This window comes from Scyliorhinus torazame, chromosome 23 (assembly GCF_047496885.1).
Source record: "Scyliorhinus torazame isolate Kashiwa2021f chromosome 23, sScyTor2.1, whole genome shotgun sequence".
Lineage (NCBI taxonomy): Eukaryota > Metazoa > Chordata > Chondrichthyes > Carcharhiniformes > Scyliorhinidae > Scyliorhinus > Scyliorhinus torazame.
Window position 1 is genome coordinate 80,677,391 of NC_092729.1, and position 24,413 is coordinate 80,701,803.

Here is a 24,413-nt window from a genome sequence, read left to right on the forward strand (position 1 = left end):
GTACTGACCCTCTGACAGTGCGGCACTCCCTCAGTACTGACACTCTGACAGTGCGGCGCTCCCTCAATACTGACCCTCTAACAGTGCGGCACTCCCTCAGTACTGACCCTCTGACAGTGCGGCACTCCCTCAGTACTGACCCTCTGACAGTGCGGCACTCCCTCAGTACTGACCCTCTGACAGTGCGGCACTCCCTCAGTACTGACACTCAGACAGTGTAGTACTCCCTCAGTACTGACCCTCTGACAGTGCGGCGCTCCCTCAATACTGACCCTCTAACAGTGCGGCACTCCCTCATTACTGACCCTCTGACAGTGCGGCACTCCCTCAGTACTGACCCTCTGACAGTGCGGCACTCCCTCAGTACTGACCGTCTGACAGTGCGGCACTCCCTCAGTACTGACCCTCTGACAGTGCAGCACTCCCTCAGTACTGACCCTCTGACAGTGCTGCACTCCCTCAGTACTGACCCTCTGACTGTGCGGTGCTCCCTCAGTACTGACCCTCTGACAGTGCGGCACTCCCTCAGTACTGACCCTCTGACAGTGCGGCACTCCCTCAGTACTGACCCTCTGACAATGCAGCACACCCTCAGTACTGACCCTCTGACAGTGCAGCACTCCCTCAGTACTGACCCTCTGACAGTGCGGCACTCCCTCAGCACTGACCCTCTGACAGTGCGGCACTCCCTCAGTACTGACCCTCTGACAGTGCGGCACTCCCTCAGTACTGACCCTCTGACAGTGCGGCACTCCCTCAGTACTGACCCTCTGACAGTGCGGCACTCCCTCAGTACTGACCCTCTGACAGTGCAGCGCTCCCTCAGTACTGGCACCGGGGGCAGTGTCGGCCTGGATTATGGAACTCAAATCCTAGAGTATAGACATCTCCCTCCGACAGTGCAGCGCTCCCTCAGTACTGGCACCGGGGGGAGTGTGGGCCTGGATTATGGAGCTCAAATCCTAGAGTATAGACATCTCCCTCCGACAGTGCAGCGCTCCCTCAGTACTGGCACCGGGGGGAGTGTGGGCCTGGATTATGGAACTCAAATCCTAGAGTATAGACATCTCCCTCCGACCGTGCGGCGCTCCCTCAGTACTGGCACCGGGGGGAGTGTCGGCCTGGATTATGGAGCAGTGCAGCGCTCCCTCAGTGGGTGATGTTTGCCTTGTTATATTACAGAGCGGGGACAACGGGTGACCATTGTGAGATGTCTGACCTGTGGATTGACCAAGCGGTTCCCCAGGCAACCGGGGTACAGCCTTTGGACGGAGCGACCAGAGGCCCAATTGCAAACACCGACCCCACACGCGGCCCAGCTCCCCGCTGAGACAGGTGAGAGCCAGGGGCAGGGGAGCGGACATTCAGGACAGGGCGGTTCGACGGGACTGAGCGACAGAGCGAGGGGGGCAGCTGGGCGAGCGTCAGGGAGAGGCAGAGGAAGGAGGGAGAATCTGGGAGAGCGAGAGCGGCGCTCTCTCAGCACTGACCCTCTGACAGTGCGGCACTCCCTCAGTACTGACCCTCTGACAGTGCGGCACTCCCTCAGTACTGACCCTCTGACAGTGCGGCGCTCCCTCAGTACTGACCCTCTGACAGTGCGGCGCTCTCTCAGTACTGACCCTCTGACAGTGCGGCACTCCCTCAGTACTGACCCTCTGACAGTGCGGCGCTCCCTCAGTACTGACCCTCTGACAGTGCGGCACTCCCTCAGTACAGACCCTCTGACAGTGCGGCGCTCCCTCAGCACTGACCCTCTGACAGTGCGGCACTCCCTCAGTACTGACCCTCTGACAGTGCGGCACTCCCTCAGTACTGACCCTCTGACAGTGCGGCACTCCCTCAGTACTGACCCTCTGACAGTGCGGCACTCCCTCAGTACTGACCCTCTGACAGTGCAGCACTCCCTCAGTACTGACCCTCTGACAGTGCGGCACTCCCTCAGTACTGACCCTCTGACAGTGCGGCACTCCATCAGTACTGACCCTCTGACAGTGCGGCACTCCCTCAGTACTGACCCTCTGACAGTGCGGCGCTCCCTCAGTACTGACCCTCTGACAGTGCGGCACTCGCTCAGTACTGACCCTCTGACAGTGCAGCATTCCCTCAGTACTGACCCTCTGACAGTGCGGCACTCCCTCAGTACTGACCCTCTGACAGTGCGGCACTCCCTCAGTACTGACCCTCTGACAGTGCGGCGCTGTCTCAGCACTGACCCTCTGACAGTGCGGCACTCCCTCAGTACTGACCCTCTGACAGTGCGGCACTCCCTCAGTACTGACCCTCTGACAGTGCGGCACTCCCTCAGTACTGACCCTCTGACAGTGCGGCACTCCCTCAGTACTGACCCTCTGACAGCGCAGCACTCCCTCAGTACTGACCCTCTGACAGAGCAGCACTCCCTCAGTACTGACCCTCTGACAGTGCGGCACTCCCTCAGTACTGACCCTCTGACAGTGCGGCACTCCCTCAGTACTGACCCTCTGACAGTGCGGCACTCCCTCAGTACTGACGCTCTGACAGTGCGGCGCTCCCTCAGTACTGACCCTCTGACAGTGCGGCACTCCCTCAGTACTGACCCTCTGACAGTGCGGCACTCGCTCAGTACTGACCCTCTGACAGTGCGGCTCTCCCTCAGTACTGACGGTATGACAGTGCGGCACTCCCTCAGTACTGACCCTCTGACAGTGCCGCACTCCCTCAGTACTGACCCTCTGACAGTGCGGCACTCCCTCAGTACTGACCCTCTGACAGTGCAGCACTCCCTCAGTACTGACCCTCTGACAGTGCAGCACTCCCTCAGTACTGACCCTCTGACAGTGCGGCACTCCCTCAGTACTGACCCTCTGACAGTGCAGCACTCCCTCAGTACTGACCCTCTGACAGTGCGGCACTCCCTTAGTACTGACCCTCTGACAGTGCGGCACTCCCTCAGGACTGACCCTCTTGACAGTCCGGCACTCTCTCAGCACTGACCCTCTGACAGTGCGGCACTCCCTCAGTACTGACCCTCTGACAGTGCGGCACTCCGTCAGTACTGACCCTCTGACAGTGCGGCACTCCCTCAGTACTGACCCTCTGACAGTGCGGCACTCCCTCAGTACTGACCCTCTGAAAGTGCGGCACTCCCTCAGTACTGACCCTCTGACAGTGCGGCACTCCCTCAGTACTGACCCTCTGACAGTGCGGCACTCCCTCAGTACTGACCCTCTGACAGTGCAGCACTCCCTCAGTACTGACCCTCTGACAGTGCGGCACTCCCTCAGTACTGACCCTCTGACAGTGCGGCACTCCCTCAGTACTGACCCTCTGACAGTGCAGCACTCCCTCAGTACTGACCCTCTGACAGTGCGGCACTCCCTCAGTACTGACCCTCTGACAGTGCGGCACTCCCTCAGTTCTGACCCTCTGACAGTGCAGCACTCCCTCAGTACTGACCCTCTGACAGTGCGGCACTCCCTCAGTACTGACCCTCTGACAGTGCGGCACTCCCTCAGTACTGACCCTCTGACAGTGCGGCACTCTCTCAGTACTGACCCTCTGACAGTGCGGAACTCCCTCAGTACTGACCCTCTGACAGTGCGGCACTCCCTCAGTACTGACCCTCGGACTTTGCTGAGCTCCCTCAGCACTGACCCTCTGACAGTGCAGCACTCCCTCAGCACTGACCCTCTGACAGTGCGGCACTCCCTCAGTACTGACCCTCTGACAGTGCGGCACTCCCTCAGTACTGACCCTCTGACAGTGCGGCACTCCCTCAGTACTGACCCTCTGACAGTGCGGCACTCCCTCAGTACTGACCCTCTGACAGTGCGGCACTCCCTCAGTTCTGACCCTCTGACAGTGCGGCACTCCCTCAGTACTGACCCTCCGACAGTGCGGCACTCCCTCACTACTGACCCTCTGACAGTGCAGCACTCCCTCAGTACTGACCCTCTGACAGTGCGGCGCTCCCTCAGCACTGACCCTCTGACAGTGCTGCACTCCCTCAGTACTGACCCTCGGACTTTGCTGAGCTCCCTCAGCACTGACCCTCTGACAGTGCGGCACTCCCTCAGCACTGACCCTCTGACAGTGCGGCACTCCCTCAGGACTGACCCTCTGACAGTGCGGCACTCCCTCAGCACTGACCCTCTGACAGTGTGGCACTCCCTCAGTACTGACCCTCGGACTTTGCTGAGCTCCCTCAGCACTGACCCTCTGACAGTGCGGCGCTCCCTGAGTACTGACCCTCTGACAGTGCAGCACTCCCTCAGCACTGACCCTCTGACAGTGCGGTGCTCCCTCAGTACTGACCCTCTGACAGTGCAGCACTCCCTCAGTACTGACCCTCTGACAGTGCGGCACTCCCTCAGTACTGACTCTCTGACAGTGCGGCACTCCCTCAGTACTGACCCTCTGACAGTGCGGCACTCCCTCAGTACTGACCCTCTGACAGTGCGGCACTCTCTCAGCACTGACCCTCTGACAGTGCAGCACTCCCTCGGTACTGACCCTCTGACAGTGCGGCACTCCCTCAGTACTGACCCTCTGATAGTGCGGCACTCCCTCAGTACTGACCCTCTGACAGTGCGGCACTCCCTCCGTACTGACCCTCTGACAGTGCGGCACTCCCTCAGTACTGACCCTCTGACAGTGCGGCACTCCCTCAGTACTGACCCTCTGACAGTGCGGCACTCCCTCAGTACTGACCCTCTGACAGTGCAGCACTCCCTCAGTACTGACCCTCTGACAGTGCGGCACTCCCTCAGCACTGACCCTCTGACAGTGCGGCACTCCCTCAGTACTGACCCTCTGACAGTGCGGCACTCCCTCAGCACTGACCCTCTGACAGTGCGGCACTCCCTCAGTACTGACCCTCTGACAGTGCGGCACTCCCTCGGTACTGACCCTCTGACAGTGCAGCAATCCCTCGGTACTGACCCTCTGACAGTGCGGCACTCCCTCAGTACAGACCCTCTGACAGTGCAGCAATCCCTCAGTACTGACCCTCTGACAGTGCGGCACTCCCTCAGTACTGACCCTCTGACAGTGCGGCACTCCCTCAGTACTGACCCTCTGACAGTGCAGCACTCCCTCAGTACTGACCCTCTGACAGTGCAGCACTTCCTCAGTACTGACCCTCTGACAGTGCAGCACTCCCTCAGTACTGACCCTCTGAAGGTGCGGCACTCCCTCAGTACTGACCCTCTGACAGTGCGGCACTCCCTCAGTACTGACCCTCTGACAGTGCGGCACTCCCTCAGTACTGACCCACTGACAGTGCTGCACTCCCTCAGTACTGACCCTCTGACAGTGCGGCACTCCCTCAGTACTGACCCTCTGACAGTGCGGCGCTCCCTCAGTACTGACCCTCTGACAGTGCGGCACTCCCTCAGTACTGACCCTCTGACAGTGCGGCACTCCCTCAGTACTGACCCTCTGACAGTGCAGCACTCCCTCTGTACTGACCCTCTGACAGTGCGGCACTCCCTCAGTACTGACCCTCTGACTGTGCAGCACTCCCTCAGTACTGACCCTCCGAGAGTGCGGCACTCCCTCAGCACTGACCCTCTGACAGTGCGGCACTCCCTCAGTACTGACCCTCTGACAGTGCAGCACTCCCTCAATAATGACCCTCTGACAGTGCGACACTCCCTCAGTACTGACCCCCCCGACAGTGCGGCATTCCCTCAGTACTGACCCTCTGACAGTGCGGCACTCCCTCAGTACTGACCCTCTGACAGCGCGGCACTATCCTCAGTACTGACCCTCTGACAGTGCGGCACTCCCTCAGTACTGACCCTCTGACAGTGCAGCACTCCCTCCGTACTGACCCTCTGACAGTGCAGCACTCCCTCAGTACTGACCCTCTGACAGTGCGGCACTCCCTCAGTACTCACCGTCTGACAGTGCGGCGCTCCCTCAGTACTCACCGTCTGACAGTGCGGCGCTCCCTCAGTACTGACCCTCTGACAGTGCAGCACTCCCTCAGTACTGACCCTCTGACAGTGCAGCACTCCCTCAGTACTGACCCTCCGACAGTGCAGCACTCCCTCAGTACTGACCCTCCGACAGTGCAGCACTCCCTCAGTACTCACTCTCTGACAGTGCAGCGCTCCCTCAGTACTGACCCTCTGACAGTGCGGCACTCCCTCAGTACTCACTCTCTGACAGTGCGGCACTCCCTCAGTACTGACCCTCTGACAGTGCGGCACTCCCTCAGTACTGACCCTCTGACAGTGCGGCACTCCCTCAGTACTGACCCTCTGACAGTGCTGCACTCCCTCAGTACTGACCCTCTGACTGTGCGGCACTCCCTCAGTACTGACCCTCTGACAGTGCGGCACTCCCTCAGGACTGACCCTCTGACAGTGCGGCACTCCCTCAGTACTGACCCTCTGACAGTGCGGCACTCCCTCCGTACTGACCCTCTGACAGTGCGGCACTCCCTCAGTACTGACCCTCTGACAGTGCGGCACTCCCTCAGTACTGACCCTCTGACAGTGCGGCACTCCCTCAGTACTGACCCTCTGACAGTGCAGCACTCCCTCAGTACTGACCCTCTGACAGTGCGGCACTCCCTCAGTACTGACCCTCTGACAGTGCGGCACTCCCTCAGTACTGACCCTCTGACAGTGCGGCACTCCCTCAGTACTGACCCTCTGACAGTGCGGCACTCCCTCAGCACTGACCCTCTGACAGTGCGGCACTCCCTCAGTACTGACCCTCTGACAGTGCGGCACTCCCTCGGTACTGACCCTCTGACAGTGCAGCAATCCCTCGGTACTGACCCTCTGACAGTGCGGCACTCCCTCAGTACAGACCCTCTGACAGTGCAGCAATCCCTCAGTACTGACCCTCTGACAGTGCGGCACTCCCTCAGTACTGACCCTCTGACAGTGCGGCACTCCCTCAGTACTGACCCTCTGACAGTGCAGCACTCCCTCAGTACTGACCCTCTGACAGTGCAGCACTTCCTCAGTACTGACCCTCTGACAGTGCAGCACTCCCTCAGTACTGACCCTCTGAAGGTGCGGCACTCCCTCAGTACTGACCCTCTGACAGTGCGGCACTCCCTCAGTACTGACCCTCTGACAGTGCGGCACTCCCTCGGTACTGACCCTCTGACAGTGCGGCACTCCCTCGGTACTGACCCTCTGACAATGCGGCACTCCCTCGGTACTGACCCTCTGACAGTGCGGCACTCCCTCGATACTGACCCTCTGACAGTGCAGCACTCCCTCGATACTGACCCTCTGAGAGTGCAGCACTCCCTCAGTACTGACCCTCTGACAGTGCAGCACTGCCTCAGTACTGACCCTCTGAAGGTGCGGCACTCCCTCAGTACTGACCCTCTGACAGTGCGGCTCTCCCTCAGTACTGACCCTCTGAAGGTGCGGCACTCCCTCAGTACTGACCCTCTGACAGTGCGGCACTCCCTCAGCACTGACCCTCTGACAGTGCGGCACTCCCTCAGTACTGACCCTCTGACAGTGCAGCACTCCCTCGGTACTGACCGTCTGACAGTGCGGCGCTCCCTCAGTACTGACCCTCTGACAGTGCGGCACTCCCTCAGTACTGACCCTCTTACAGTGCAGCACAACCTCGGTACTGACCATCTGACAGTGCAGCACTCCCTCAGTACTGACCCTCTGACAGTGTGGCACTCCCTCAGTACTGACCCTCTGACAGTGCAGCGCTCCCTCAGTACTGACCCTCTGACAGTGCAGCACTCCCTCAGTACTGACACTCCGACAGTGCAGCGCTCTCTCAGTACTGACCCTCTGACAGTGCGGCACTCCCTCAGCACTGACCCTCTTACAGTGCATCACTCCCTCGGTACTGACCATCTGACAGTGCAGCACTCCCTCAGTACTGACCCTCTGACAGTGCAGCACACCCTCAGTACTGACTCTCTGACAGTGCGATACTCCCTCAGTACTGACCCTCTGACAGTGCAGCACTCCCTCAGTACTGACCCTCTGACAGTGCAGCACTCTCTCAGTACTGACCCTCTGACAGTGCAGCACACCCTCAGTACTGACTCTCTGACAGTGCGATACTCCCTCAGTACTGACCCTCTGACAGTGCGGCACTCCCTCAGTACTGACCCTCTGACGGTGCAGCACTACCTCAGTACTGACCCTCTGACAGTGCGGCACTCCCTCAGTACTGACCCTCTGACAGTGCCGCACTCCCTCAGCACTGACCCTCTGACAGTGCCGCACTCCCTCAGCACTGACCCTCTGACAGTGCGGCACTCCCTCAGTACTGACCCACTGACAGTGCGGCACTCCCTCAGGACTGACCCTCTGACAGTGCAGCACACCCTCAGTACTGACTCTCTGACAGTGCGATACTCCCTCAGTACTGACCCTCTGACAGTGCGGCACTCCCTCAGTACTGACCCTCTGACGGTGCAGCACTACCTCAGTACTGACCCTCTGACAGTGCGGCACTCCCTCAGTACTGACCCTCTGACAGTGCCGCACTCCCTCAGCACTGACCCTCTGACAGTGCCGCACTCCCTCAGCACTGACCCTCTGACAGTGCGGCACTCCCTCAGTACTGACCCACTGACAGTGCGGCACTCCCTCAGGACTGACCCTCTGACAGTGCGGCACTCCCTCAGCACTGACCCTCTGACAGTGCGGCACTCCCTCAGTACTGACCCACTGACAGTGCGGCACTCCCTCAGTACTGACCCTCTGACAGTGCCGCACTTCCTCAGCACTGACCCTCTGACAGTGCGGCACTCCCTCAGTACTGACCCTCTGACAGTGTGGCACTCCCTCAGTACCGACCCTCGGACTTTGCTGAGCTCCCTCAGTACTGACCCTCTGACAGTGCGGCGCTCCCTCAGTACTGACCCTCTGACAGTGTTGCACTCCCTCAGTACCGACCCTCGGACTTTGCTGAGCTCCCTCAGTACTGACCCTCTGACAGTGCGGCACTCCCTCAGTACTGACCCTCTGACAGTGTGGCACTCCCTCAGTACTGACCCTCTGACAGTGCAGCACTCCCTCAGTACTGACCCTCTGACAGTGCAGCACTCCCTCAGTACTGACCCTCTGACAGTGCAGCGCTCCCTCAGTACTGACCCTCTGACAGTGCAGCACTCCCTCAGTACTGACCCTCTGACAGTGCGGCGCTCCCTCAGCACTGACCCTCTGACAGTGCAGCACTCCCTCAGTACTGACCCTCTGACAGTGCGGCACTCCCTCAGTACTGACCCTCTGACAGTGCGGTGCTCCCTCAGTACTGAGCCTCTGACAGTGCGGTGCTCCCTCAGTACTGAGCCTCTGACAGTGCGGCGCTCCCTCAGTACTGAGCCTCTGACAGTGCGGCGCTCCCTCAGTACTGACCCTCTGACAGTGCGGCACTCCCTCAGTACTGACCCTCTGACAGTGCGGCACTCCCTCAGTACTGACCCTCTGACAGTGCGGCACTCCCTCAGTACTGACCCTCTGACAGTGCTGCACTCCCTCAGTACTGACCCTCTGACTGTGCGGCACTCCCTCAGTACTGACCCTCTGACAGTGCGGCACTCCCTCAGTACTGACCCTCTGACAGTGCGACACTCCCTCAGTACTGACCCTCTGACAGTGCGGCACTCCCTCAGTACTGACCCTCTGACAGTGCGGTGCTCCCTCAGTACTGACCCTCTGACAGTGCGGCACTCCCTCAGTACTGACACTCAGACAGTGTAGTACTCCCTCAGTACTGACCCTCTGACAGTGCGGCGCTCCCTCAGTACTGACCCTCTAACAGTGCGGCACTCCCTCAGTACTGACCCTCTGACAGTGCGGCACTCCCTCAGTACTGACCCTCTGACAGTGCTGCACTCCCTCAGTACTGACCCTCTGACTGTGCGGCACTCCCTCAGCACTGACCCTCTGACAGTGCGGCACTCCCTCAGTACTGACCCTCTGACAGTGCGGCACTCCCTCAGTACTGACCCTCTGACAGTGCGGCACTCCCTCAGTACTGACCCTCTGACAGTGCAGCACTCCCTCAGTACTGACCCTCTGACAGTTCGGCACTCCCTTAGTACTGACCCTCTGACAGTGCGGCGCTCCCTCAGTACTGACCCTCTGACAGTGCGGCACTCCCTCAGTACTGACCCTCTGACAGTGCGGCACTCCCTCAGTACTGACCCTCTGACAGTGCAGCACTCCCTCAGTACTGACCGTCTGACAGTGCGGCACTCTCTCAGGACTGACCCTCTGACAGTGCAGCGCTCCCTCAGTACTGACCCTCTGACAGTGCGGCACTCCCTCAGTACTGACCTCTGACAGTGCGGCACTCCCTTAGTACTGACCCTCTGACAGTACGGCACTCCCTCAGTACTGACCCTCTGACAGTGCAGCACTCCCTCAGTACTGACCCTCTGACAGTGCGGCACTCCCTCAGCACTGACCCTCTGACAGTGCGGCGCTGTCTCAGCACTGACCCTCTGACAGTGCGGCACTCGCTCAGTACTGACCCTCTGACAGTGCAGCACTCTCTCAGCACTGACCCTCTGACAGTGCGGCACTCCCTCAGTACTGACCCTCTGACAGTGCGGCGCTCCCTCAGCACTGACCCTCTGACAGTGCGGCACTCCCTCAGTACTGACCCTCGGACAATGTGGCACTCCCTCAGTACTGACCCTCTGACAGTGCGGCTCTCCCTCAGTACTGACGCTATGACAGTGCGGCACTTCCTCAGTACTGACCCTCTGACAGTGCGGCACTCCCTCAGTACTGACCCTCTGACAGTGCGGCACTCCCTCAGTACTGACCCTCTGACAGTGCGGTACTCCCTCAGTACTGACCCTCTGACAGTGCAGCACTCCCTCAGTACTGACCCTCTGACAGTGCGGCACTCCCTCAGTACTGACCCTCTGACAGTGCGGCACTCCCTCAGTACTGACCCTCTGACAGTGCAGCACTCCCTCAGTACTGACTCTCTGACAGTGCGGCACTCCCTCAGTACTGACCCTCTGACAGTGCGGCACTCCCTCAGTACTGACCCTCTGACAGTGCGGCACTCCCTCAGTACTGACCCTCTGACAGTGCGGCACTCCCTCAGTACTGACCTCTGACAGTGCGGCACTCCCTTAGTACTGACCCTCTGACAGTGCAGCACTCCCTCAGTACTGACCCTCTGACAGTGCGGCACTCCCTCAGTACTGACCCTCTGACAGTGCAGCACTTTTTCAGCACTGACCCTCCTACAGTGCAGCAATCCCTTAGTACTGACCCTCTGACAGTGCGGCACTCCGTCAGTACTGACCCTCTGACAGTGCAGCACTCCCTCAGTACTGACCCTCTGACAGTGCGGCACTCCCTCAGTACTGACTCTCTGACAGTGCAGCACTCCCTCAGTACTGACCCTCTGACAGTGCGGCACTCCCTCAGTACTGACCCTCTGACAGTGCAGCACTCCCTCAGTACTGACCCTCTGACAGTGCGGCACTCCCTCAGTACTGACCCTCTGACAGTGCAGCACTCCCTCAGTACTGACCCTCTGACAGTGCGGCACTCCCTCAGTACTGACCCTCTGACAGTGCGGCGCTTCCTCAGTACTGACCCTCTGACAGTGCGGCACTCCCTCAGTACTGACCCTCTGACAGTGCAGCACTCCCTCAGTACTGACCCTCTGACAGTGCAGCACTCCCTCGGTACTGACCCTCTGACAGTGCGGCACTCCCTCGGTACTGACCCTCTGACAGTGCGGCACTCCCTCAGTACTGACCCTCTGACAGTGCGGCACTCCCTCAGCACTGACTCTCTGACAGTGCAGCACTCCCTCAACACTGACCCTCTGACAGTGCGCACTCCCTCAGTACTGACTCTCTAACAGTGCAGCACTCCCTCAGTACTGACCCTCTGACAGTGCGGCACTCCCTCAGTACTGACCCTCTGACAGTGCGGCACTCCCTCAGTACTGACCCTCTGACAGTGCGGCACTCTCTCAGCACTGACCCTCTGACAGTGCAGCACTCCCTCAACACTGACCCTCTGATAGTGCGGCACTCCCTCAGTACTGACCCTCTGACAGTGCGGCACTCCCTCAGTACTGACCCTCTGACAGTGCGGCACTCCCTCAGTACTGACCCTCTGACAGTGCGGCACTCCCTCAGTACTGACCCTCTGACAGTGCGGCACTCCCTCAGTACTGACCCTCTGACAGTGCAGCACTCCCTCAGTACTGACCCTCTGACAGTGCAGCGCTCCCTCAGTACTGACCCTCTGACAGGGCGACACTCCCTCAGTACTGACCCTCTGACAGTGCGGCACTCCCTCAGTACTGACCCTCTGACAGTGCGGTGCTCCCTCAGTACTGACCCTCTGACAGTGCGGCACTCCCTCAGTACTGACACTCAGACAGTGTAGCACTCCCTCAGTACTGACCCTCTGACAGTGCGGCGCTCCCTCAGTACTGACCCTCTAACAGTGCGGCACTCCCTCAGTACTGACCCTCTGACAGTGCGGCACTCCCTCAGTACTGACCCTCTGACAGTGCAGCACTCCCTCAGTACTGACCCTCTGACAGTGCGGCACTCCCTCAGTACTGACCCTCTGACAGTGCGTCACTCCCTCAGTACTGACCCTCTGACAGTGCGGCACTCCCTCAGTACTGACCCTCAGACAGTGCGGCACTCCCTCAGTACTGACCCTCTGACAGTGCGGCACTCCCTCAGTACTGACCCTCTGACAGTGCAGCACTCCCTCAGTACTGACCCTCTGACAGTGCGGCACTCCCTTAGTACTGACCCTCTGACAGTGCGGCACTCCCTCAGTACTGACCCTCTGACAGTGCAGCACTCACTCAGGACTGACCCTCTGACAGTGCGGCACTCCCTCAGGACTGACCCTCTGACATTGCGGCGCTGTCTCAGCACTGACCCTCTGACAGTGCGGCACTCGCTCAGTACTGACCCTCTGACAGTGCAGCACTCCCTCAGTACTGACCCTCTGACAGTGCGGCACTCCGTCAGTACTGACCCTCTGACAGTGCAGCACTCCCTCAGTACTGACCCTCTGACAGTGCGGCACTCCCTCAGTACTGACCCTCTGACAGTGCGGCACTCCCTCAGTACTGACCCTCTCACAGTGCAGCTCTCCCTCAGTACTGACCCTCTGACAATGCGGCACTCCCTCAGTACTGACCCTCTGACAGTGCGGCGCTCCCTCAGTACTGACCCTCTGACAGTGCGGCACTCCCTCAGTACTGACCCTCTGACAGTGCGGTACTCCCTCAGTACTGACCCTCTGACAGTGCAGCACTCCCTCAGTACTGACCCTCTGACAGTGCAGCACTCCCTCAGTACTGACCCTCTGACAGTGCGGCACTCCCTCAGTACTGACCCTCTGACAGTGCGGCACTCCCTCAGTACTGACCCTCTGACAGTGCGGCACTCCCTCAGTACTGACCCTCTGACAGTGCGGCGCTGTCTCAGCACTGACCCTCTGACAGTGCGGCACTCCCTCAGTACTGACCCTCTGACAGTGCAGCACTCCCTCAGTACTGACCCTCTGACAGTGCGGCACTCCCTCAGTACTGACCCTCTGACAGTGCAGCACTCCCTCAGTGCTGTCCCTCTGACAGTGCGGCAGTCCCTCAGTACTGACCCTCTGACTGTGCGGCACTCCCTCAGTACTGACCCTCTGACAGTGCGGCACTCCCTCAGTACTGACCCTCTGACAGTGCGGCACTCCCTCAGTACTGACCCTCTGACAGTGCGGCACTCCCTCAGTACTGACCCTCTGACAGTGCGGCGCTGTCTCAGCACTGACAAAGAACAAAGAACAAAGAAATGTACAGCACAGGAACAGGCCCTTCGGCCCTCCAAGCCCGTGCCGACCATACTGCCCGACTAAACTACAATCTTCTACACTTCCTGGGTCCGTATCCTTCTATTCCCATCCTATTCATATATTTGTCAAGATGCCCCTTAAATGTCCCTATCGTCCCTGCCTCCACTACCTCCTCCGGTAGTGAGTTCCAGGCACCCACTACCCTCTGTGTAAAAGACTTGCCTCGTACATCTACTCTAAACTTTGCCCCTCTCACCTTAAACCTATGCCCCCTAGTAATTGACCCCTCTACCCTGGGGAAAAGCCTCTGACTATCCACTCTGTCTATGCCCCTCATAATTTTGTATACCTCTATCAGGTCGCCCCTCAACCTCCTTCGTTCCAGTGAGAACAAACCGAGTTTATTCAATCGCTCCTCATAGCTTATGCCCTCCATACCAGGCAACATTCTGGTAAATCTCTTCTGCACCCTCTCTAAAGCCTCCACATCCTTCTGGTAGTGTGGCGACCAGAATTGAACACTATACTCCAAGTGTGGCCTAACTAAGGTTCTATACAGCTGCAACATGACTTGCCAATTCTTATACTCAATGCCCCGGCCAATGAAGGCAAGCATGCCGTATGCCTTCTTGACTACCTTCTCCACCTGTGTAGCCCCTTTCAGTGATCTGTGGACCTGTACTCCTAGATCTCTCTGACTGTCAATACTCTTGAGGGTTCTACCATTCACCGTATATTCCCTACCTGCATTAGCCCTTCCAAAATGCATTACCTCACATTTGTCCAGGTTAAACTCCATCTGCCATCTCTCCGCCCAAGTCTCCAGACAATCTAAATCCTGCTGTATCCTCAGACAGTCCTCATCGCTATCCGCAATTCCACCAACCTTTGTGTCGTCTGCAAACTTACTAATCAGACCAGTTACATTTTCCTCCAAATCATTTATATATACTACAAAGAGCAAATATACTCTGACAGTGCGGCACTCCCTCAGTACTGACCCTCTCACAGTGCGGCTCTCCCTCAGTACTGACCCTCTGACAGTGCAGGACTCTCTCAGCACTGACCCTCTGACAGTGCAGCACTCTCTCAGCACTGACCCTCTGACAGTGCGGCACTCCCTCAGTACTGACCCTCTGACAGTGCGGCGCTCCCTCAGCACTGACCCTCTGACAGTGCGGCACTCCCTCAGTACTGACCCTCTGACAGTGCGGCACTCCCTCAGTACTGACCCTCTGACAGTGCGGCACTCCCTCAGTACTGAACCTCTGACAGTGCGGAGCTCCCTCAGTACTGACCCTCTGACAGTGCAGCACTCCCTCAGTACTGACCCTCTGACAGTGCGGCATTCCCTCAGTACTGACACTATGACAGTGCGGCACTCCCTCAGTACTGACCCTCTGACAATGCGGCACTCCCTCAGTACTGACCCTCTGACAGTGCGGCTCTCCCTCAGTACTGACACTATGACAGTGCGGCACTCCCTCAGTACTGACCCTCTGACAGTGCGGCACTCCCTTAGTACTGACCCTCTGACAGTGCGGCACTCCCTCAGTACTGACCCACTGACAGTGCGGTACTCCCTCAGTACTGACCCTCTAACAGTGCAGCACTCCCTCAGTACTGACCCTCTGACAGTGCGGCACTCCCTCAGTACTGACCCTCTGACAGTGCGGCACTCCCTCAGTACTGACCCTCTGACAGTGCAGCACTCCCTCAGTACTGACCCTCTGACAGTGCGGCACTCCCTTAGTACTGACCCTCTGACAGTGCGGCACTCCCTCAGGACTGACCCTCTGACAGTGCGGCACTCTCTCAGCACTGACCCTCTGACAGTGCGGCACTCCCTCAGTACTGACCCCCTGACGGTGCAGCACTCCCTCAGTACTGACCCTCTGACAGTGCAGCACTTTTTCAGCACTGACCCTATGACAGTGCAGCATTCCCTTAGTACTGACCCTCTGACAGTGCGGCACTCCCTCAGTACTGACCCTCTGACAGTGCGGCACTCCCTCAGTACTGACCCTCTGACAGTGCGGCACTCCCTCAGTACTGACCCTCTGACAGTGCGGCACTCCCTCAGTACTGACCCTCTGACAGTGCGGCACTACCTCAGTACTGACCCTCTGACATACAGCACTCTCTCAGTACTGACCCTCTGACAGTGCGGCACTCCCTCAGTACTGACCCTCTGACAGTGCGGCACTCCCTCAGTACTGACCCTCTGACAGTGCGGCACTCCCTCAGTACTGACCCTCTGACAGTGCGGCACTCCCTCAGTACTGACCCTCTGACAGTGCGGCACTCCCTCAGTACTGACCCTCTGACAGTGCGGCACTCCCTCAGTACTGACCCTCGGACAGTGCGGCACTCCCTCAGTACTGACCCTCTGACAGTGCGGAACTCCCTCAGTACTGACCCTCTGACAGTGCGGCACTCCCTCAGTACTGACCCTCTGACAGTGCGGCACTCCCTCAGTACTGACCCTCTGACAGTGCGGCGCTCCCTCAGTACTGACCCTCTGACAGTGCAGCGCTCCCTCAGTACTGACCCTCTGACAGTGCGGCACTCCCTCAGTACTGACCCTCTGACAGTGCGGCACTCCCTCAGTACTGACCCTCTGACAGTGCGGCGCTCCCTCAGTACTGACCCTCTGACAGTGCGGCGCTCCCTCAGTACTGACCCTCTGACAGTGCGGCGCTCCCTCAGTACTGACCCTCTGACAGTGCAGCACTCCCTCAGTACTGACCCTCTGACAGTGCAGCACTCCCTCAGTACTGACCCTCTGACAGTGCGGCACTCCCTCAGTACTGACCCTCTGACAATGCAGCACTCCCTCGGTACTGACCCTCTGACAGTGCGGCACTCCCTCGATACTGACCCTCTGACAGTGCGGCACTCCCTCGATACTGACCCTCTGACAGTGCGGCACTCCCTCAGTACTGACCCTCTGACAGTGCGGTGCTCCGTCAGTACTGACCCTCTGAAGGTGCGGCACTCCCTCAGTACTGACCCTCTGACAGTGCGGCACTCCCTCAGTACTGACCGTCTGACAGTGCAGCACTCCCTCAGTACTGACACTCTGACAGTGCGGCACTCCCTCGGTACTGACCCTCTGACAGTGCGGCACTCCCTCAGTACTGACGGTCTGACAGTGCAGCACTCCCTCAGTACTGACCCTCTGACAGTGCAGCACTCCCTCGGTACTGACCCTCTGACAGTGCGGCACTCCCTCGGTACTGACCCTCTGACAGTGCGGCACTCCCTCAGCACTGACCCTCTGACAGTGCAGCACTCTCTCAGCACTGACCCTCTGACAGTGCGGCACTCCCTCAGTACTGACCCTCTGACAGTGCGGCACTCCCTCAGTACTAACCCTCTGACAGTGCAGCACTCCCTCAGTACTGACCGTCTGACAGTGCAGCACTCCCTCAGTACTGACCCTCTGACAGTGCGGCACTCCCTCAGTACTGACCCTCTGACAGTGCAGCACTCCCTCAGTACTGACCCTCTGACAGTGCGGTGCTCCCTCAGTACTGACCCTCTGACAGTGCGGCACTCCCTCAGTACTGACACTCAGACAGTGTAGCACTCCCTCAGTACTGACCCTCTGACAGTGCGGCGCTCCCTCAGTACTGACCCTCTAACAGTGCGGCACTCCCTCAGTACTGACCCTCTGACAGTGCGGCACTCCCTCAGTACTGACCCTCTGACAGTGCAGCACTCCCTCAGTACTGACCCTCTGACAGTGCGGCACTCCCTCAGTACTGACCCTCTGACAGTGCGGCACTCCCTCAGTACTGACCTCTGACAGTGCGGCACTCTCTTAGTACTGACCCTCTGACAGGGCGGCACTCCCTCAGTACTGACCCTCTGACAGTGCAGCACTCCCTCAGGACTGACCCTCTGACAGTGCGGCACTCCCTCAGGACTGACCCTCTGACATTGCGGCGCTGTCTCAGCACTGACCCTCTGACAGTGCAGCACTCCCTCAGTACTGACCCTCTGACAGTGCAGCACTCCCTCAGGACTGACCCTCTGACAGTGCGGCACTCCCTCAGTACTGACCCTCTGACAGTGCGGCACTCTCTCAGCACTGACCCTCTGACAGTGCGGCACTCCCTCAGTACTGACCCTCTGACAGTGCGGCGCTCCCTCAGCACTGACCCTCTGACAGTGCGGCACTCCCTCAGTACTGACCCTCTGACAATGCGGCACTCCCTCAGTACTGACCCTCTGACAGTGCGGCGCTCCCTCAGTACTGACCCTCTGACAGTGCGGCACTCCCTCAGTACTGACCCTCTGACAGTGCGGTACTCCCTCAGTACTGACCCTCTGACAGTGCAGCACTCCCTCAGTACTGACCCTCTGACAGTGCAGCACTCCCTCAGTACTGACCCACTGACAGTGCAGCACTCCCTCAGTACGGACCTCTGACAGTGCGGCACTCTCTTAGTACTGACCCTCTGACAGGGCGGCACTCCCTCAGTACTGACCCTCTGACAGTGCAGCACTCCCTCAGGACTGACCCTCTGACAGTGCGGCACTCCCTCAGGACTGACCCTCTGACATTGCGGCGCTGTCTCAGCACTGACCCTCTGACAGTGCGGCACTCCCTCAGTACTGACCCTCTGACAGTGCGGCGCTCCCTCAGTACTGACCCTCTGACAGTGCAGCACTCTCTCAGCACTGACCCTCTGACAGTGCGGCACTCCCTCAGTACTGACCCTCTGACAGTGCGGCACTCTCTCAGCACTGACCCTCTGACAGTGCGGCGCTCCCTCAGTACTGACCCTCTGACAGTGCGGCGCTCCCTCAGCACTGACCCTCTGACAGTGCGGCACTCCCTCAGTACTGACCCTCTGACAATGCGGCACTCCCTCAGTACTGACCCTCTGACAGTGCGGCGCTCCCTCAGTACTGACCCTCTCACAGTGCGGCACTCCCTCAGTACTGACCCTCTGACAGTGCGGTACTCCCTCAGTACTGACCCTCTGACAGTGCAGCACTCCCTCAGCACTGACCCTCTGACAGTGCGGTACTCCCTCAGTACTGACCCACTGACAGTGCAGCACTCCCTCAGTACTGACCCTCTGACAGTGCGGCACTCCCTCAGTACTGACCCTCTGACAGTGCGGCACTCCCTCAGTACTGACCCTCTGACAGTGCGGCACTCCCTCAGTACTGACCCTCTGACAGTGCAGCACTCCCTCAGTACTGACCCTCTGACAGTGCAGCACTCCCTCAGTACTGACCCTCTGACAGTGCGGCACTCCCTCAGTACTGACCCTCTGACAGTGCGGCACTCCCTCAGCACTGACCCTCTGACAGTGCGGCACTCCCTCAGTACTGACCCTCTGACAGTGCAGCACTCCCTCAGTACTGACCCTCTGACAGTGCGGCACTCCCTCAGTACTGACCCTCTGACAGTGCAGCACTCCCTCAGTACTGACCCTCCAACAGTGCGGCGCTCCCTCAGTACTGACCCTCCAACAGTGCGGCACTCCCTCAGTACTGACCCTCTGACAGTGCGGCACTCCCTCAGTACTGACCCTCTGACAGTGCGGCACTCCCTCAGTACAGACCCACTGACAGTGCAGCACTCCCTCAGTACTGACCCTCTGACAGTGCAGCACTCCCTCAGTACTGACCCTCTGACAGTGCGGCGCTCCCTCAGTACTGACCCTCTGACTGTGCGGCACTCCCTCAGTACTGACCCTCTGACAGTGCGGCACTCCCTCAGTACTGACCCTCTGACAGTGCGGCACTCCCTTAGTACTGACCCTCTGACAGTGCAGCACTCTCTCAGTACTGACTCTCTGACAGTGCGGCACTCCCTCAGTACTGACCCTCTGACAGTGCGGCACTCCCTCAGTACTGACCCTCTGACAGTGCAGTGCTCCCTCAGTACTGACCCTCTGACAGTGCAGCACTCCCTCAGTACTGACCCTCTGACAGTGCGGCGCTGTCTCAGCACTGACACTCTGACAGTGCGGCACTCCCTCAGTACTGACCCTCTCACAGTGCGGCTCTCCCTCAGTACTGACCCTCTGACAGTGCAGCACTCTCTCAGCACTGACCCTCTGACAGTGCGGCACTCCCTCAGTACTGACCCTCTGACAGTGCGGCGCTCCCTCAGCACTGACCCTCTGACAGTGCGGCTCTCCCTCAGTACTGACACTATGACAGTGCGGCACTCCCTCAGTACTGACCCTCTGACAATGCGGCACTCCCTCAGTACTGACCCTCTGACAGTGCGGCTCTCCCTCAGTACTGACCCTCTGACAGTGCGGCACTCCCTCAGTACTGACCCTCTGACAGTGCGGCTCTCCCTCAGTACTGACACTATGACAGTGCGGCACTCCCTCAGTACTGACCCTCTGACAGTGCGGCACTCCCTTAGTACTGACCCTCTGACAGTGCGGCACTCCCTCAGTACTGACCCACTGACAGTGCGGCACTCCCTCAGTACTGACCCTCTGACAGTGCGGCACTCCCTCAGTACTGACCCTCTGACAGTGCAGCACTCCCTCAGTACTGACCCTCTGACAGTGCGGCACTCCCTTAGTACTGACCCTCTGACAGTGCGGCACTCCCTCAGGACTGACCCTCTGACAGTGCGGCACTCTCTCAGCACTGACCCTCTGACAGTGCGGCACTCCCTCAGTACTGACCCCCTGACGGTGCAGCACTCCCTCAGTACTGACCCTCTGACAGTGCAGCACTTTTTCAGCACTGACCCTCTGACAGTGCAGCACTCCCTTAGTACTGACCCTCTGACAGTGCGGCACTCCCTCAGTACTGACCCTCTGACAGTGCGGCACTCCCTCAGTACTGACCCTCTGACAGTGCGGCACTCCCTCAGTACTGACCCTCTGACAGTGCGGCACTCCCTCAGTACTGACCCTCTGACAGTGCGGCACTCCCTCAGTACTGACCCTCTGACAGTGCAGCACTCCCTCAATACTGACCCTCTGACAGTGCGGCACTCCCTCAGTACTGACCCTCTGACAGTGCGGCACTCCCTCAGTACTGACCCTCTGGCAGTGCGGCACTCCCTCAGTACTGACCCTCTGACAGTGCGGCACTCCCTCAGTACTGACCCTCTGACAGTGCGGCACTCCCTCAGTACTGACCCTCTGACAGTGCGGCACTCCCTCAGTACTGACCCTCTGACAGTGCGGAACTCCCTCAGTACTGACCCTCTGACAGTGCGGCACTCCCTCAGTACTGACCCTCTGACAGTGCAGCGCTCCCTCAGTACTGACCCTCTGACAGTGCGGCACTCCCTCAGTACTGACCCTCTGACAGTGCGGCACTCCCTCAGTACTGACCCTCTGACAGTGCAGCACTACCTCAGTACTGACCCTCTGACAGTGCGGCACTCCCTCAGTACTGACCCTCTGACAATGCAGCACTCCCTCGGTACTGACCCTCTGACAGTGCGGCACTCCCTCGATACTGACCCTCTGACAGTGCGGCACTCCCTCGATACTGACCCTCTGACAGTGCGGCACTCCCTCAATACTGACCCTCTGACAGTGCGGCGCTGTCTCAGTCCTGACCCTATGACAGTGCGGCACTCCCTCAGCACTGACCCTCTGACAGTGCGGCACTCCCTCAGTACTGACCCTCTGACAGTGCAGCACTCCCTCAGTACTGACCCTCTGACAGTGCGGCACTCCCTCAGTACTGACCCTCTGACAGTGCGGCGCTCCCTCAGTACTGACCCTCTGACAGTGCAGCACTCTCTCAGCACTGACCCTCTGACAGTGCGGCACTCCCTCAGTACTGACCCTCTGACAGTGCGGCACTCCCTCAGTACTGACCCTCTGACAGTGCAGCACTCCCTCAGTACTGACCGTCTGACAGTGCAGCACTCCCTCAGTACTGACCCTCTGACAGTGCGGCACTCCCTCAGTACTGACCCTCTGACAGTGCGGCACTCCCTCAGTACTGACCCTCTGACAGTGCGGCACTCCCTCAGTACTGACCCTCTGACAGTGCGGCGCTCCCTCAGTACTGACCCTCTGACAGTGCGGCGCTCCCTCAGTACTGACCCTCTGACAGTGCAGCACTCCCTCAGTACTGACCCTCTGACAGTGCAGCACTACCTCAGTACTGACCCTCTGACAGTGCGGCACTCCCTCAGTACTGACCCTCTGACAATGCAGCACTCCCTCGGTACTGACCCTCTGACAGTGCGGCACTCCCTCGATACTGACCCTCTGACAGTGCGGCACTCCCTCGATACTGACCCTCTGACAGTGCGGCACTCCCTCAGTACTGACCCTATGACAGTGCGGCACTCCCTCAGCACTGACCCTCTGACAGTGCGGCACTCCCTCAGTACTGACCCTCTGACAGTGCAGCACTCCCTCAGTACTGACCCTCTGACAGTGCGGCACTCCCTCAGTACTGACCCTCTGACAGTGCGGCGCTCCCTCAGTACTGACCCTCTGACAGTGCAGCACTCTCTCAGCACTGACCCTCTGACAGTGCGGCACTCCCTCAGTACTGACCCTCTGACAGTGCGGCACTCCCTCAGTACTGACCCTCTGACAGTGCAGCACTCCCTCAGTACTGACCGTCTGACAGTGCAGCACTCCCTCAGTACTGACCCTCTGACAGTGCGGCACTCCCTCAGTACTGACCCTCTGACAGTGCAGCACTCCCTCAGTACTCACTCTCTGACAGTGCGGCGCCCCCTCAGTACTGACTCGCTGACAGTGCGGCACTCCCTCAGTACTGACCCTCTGACAGTGCGGCGTTCCCTCAGTACCGACCCTCTGACAGTGCAGCACTCCCTCAGTACCGACCCTCTGACAGTGCGGCGTTCCCTCAGTACCGACCCTCTGACAGTGCAGCACTCCCTCAGTACCGACCCTCTGACAGTGCGGCACTCCCTCAGTACTGACCCTCTGACAGTGCGGCACACCCTCAGTACTGATCCTCTGACAGTGCGGCACTCCCTCAGTACTGACCCTCTGACAGTGCGGCACTCCCTCAGTACTGACACTCTGACAGTGCAGCACTCCCTCAGTACTAACCCTCTGACAGTGCAGCACTCCCTCAGTACTGACACTCTGACAGTGCGGCACTCCCTCAGTACCGACCCTCTGACAGTGCGGTACTCCCTCAGTACTGACCCTCTGACAGTGCAGCACTCCCTCAGTACTGACCCTCTGACAGTGCAGCGCTCCCTCAGCACTGACCCACTGACAGTGCGGCACTCCCTCAGTACTGACCCTCTAACAGTGCGGTACTCCCTCAGTACTGACCCTCTGACAGTGCAGCGCTCCCTCAGTACTGACCCTCTGACAGTGCGGCACTCCCTCAGTACTGACCCGCTGTCAGTGCGGCACTCCCTCAGTACTGACCCTCTGACAGTGCAGCACTCCCTCAGTACTGACCCTCTGTCAGTGCAGCACTCCCTCAGTACTGACCCTCTGACAGTGCGGCACTCCCTCAGTACTGACCCTCTGACAGTGCGGCACTCCCACAGTACTGACCCTCTGACAGTGCTGCACTCCCTCAGTACTGACCCTCTGACAGTGCGGCACTCCCTCAGTACTGACCCTCTGACAGTGCAGCACTCCCTCAGTACTGACCTTCTGACAGTGCAGCACTCCCTCAGTACTGACCCTCTGACAGTGCAGCACTCCCTCAGTATTGACCCTCTGACAGTGCAGCACTCCCTCAGTACTGACACTCTGACAGTGCAGCACTCCCTCAGTACTCACTCTCTGACAGTGCTGCTCTCCCTCAGTACTGACTCTCTGACAGTGCAGCACTCCCTCAGTACTGACCCTCTGACAGTGCGGTACTCCCTCAGCACTGACCCTCTGACAGTGCGGCACTCCCGCAGTACTGACCCTCTGACAGTGCGGCACTCCCTCAGTACTGACCCTCTGACAGTGCGGCTCTCCCTCAGTACTGACCCTCTGACAGTGCAGCACTCCCTCAGTACTGACTCTCTGACAGTGCAGCTCTCCCTCAGTACCGACCCTCTGACAGTGCAGCACTCCCTCAGTACTGACCCTCTGACAGTGCGGCACTCCCTCAGTACTGACCCTCTGACAGTGCAGCACTCCCTCAGTACTGACCCTCTGACAGTGCGGCACTCCCTCTACTGACCGCCTGACAGTGCAGCACTCCCTCAGTACTGACCCTCTGACAGTGCGGCTCTCCCTCAGTACTGACCCTCTGACAGTGCGGCACTCCCTCAGTACTGACCCTCTGACAGTGCGGCACTCCCTCAGTACTGACCCTCTGACAGTGCGGCACTCTCTCTACTGACCGCCTGACAGTGCGGCACTCCCTCAGTACTGACCCTCTGACAGTGCAGCACTCCCTCGGTACTGACCCTCTGACAGTGCGGCACTCCCTCAGTACTGACCCTCTGAAGGTGCGGGGCTCCCTCAGTACTGACCCTCTGACAGTGCAGCACTCCCTCGGTACTGACCCTCTGACAGTGCGGCACTCCCTCAGTACTGACCCTCTGACAGTGCGGGGCTCCCTCAGTACTGACCCTCTGACAGTGCGGCACTCCTTCGGGACTGACCCTCTGACAGTGCGGCACTCCCTCAGTACTGACCCTCTGACAGTGCGGCACTCCCTCAGTAC

At 59.3% G+C, this 24,413-nt stretch overlaps 1 protein-coding gene across 1 annotated transcript in view; it reads left to right on the top strand.

Annotated features, from left to right (window-relative positions):
• Positions 1-24,413, top strand: part of LOC140399675 (ribonuclease P protein subunit p21-like) — a 48,100-nt gene that overhangs the window by 12,044 nt on the left and 11,643 nt on the right. Inside the window, exon 3 of the mRNA XM_072489219.1 lies at positions 1,183-1,335. Coding sequence (XP_072345320.1) covers positions 1,183-1,335 — 153 coding nt within the window. The remainder of the gene's footprint in view (positions 1-1,182; positions 1,336-24,413) is intronic.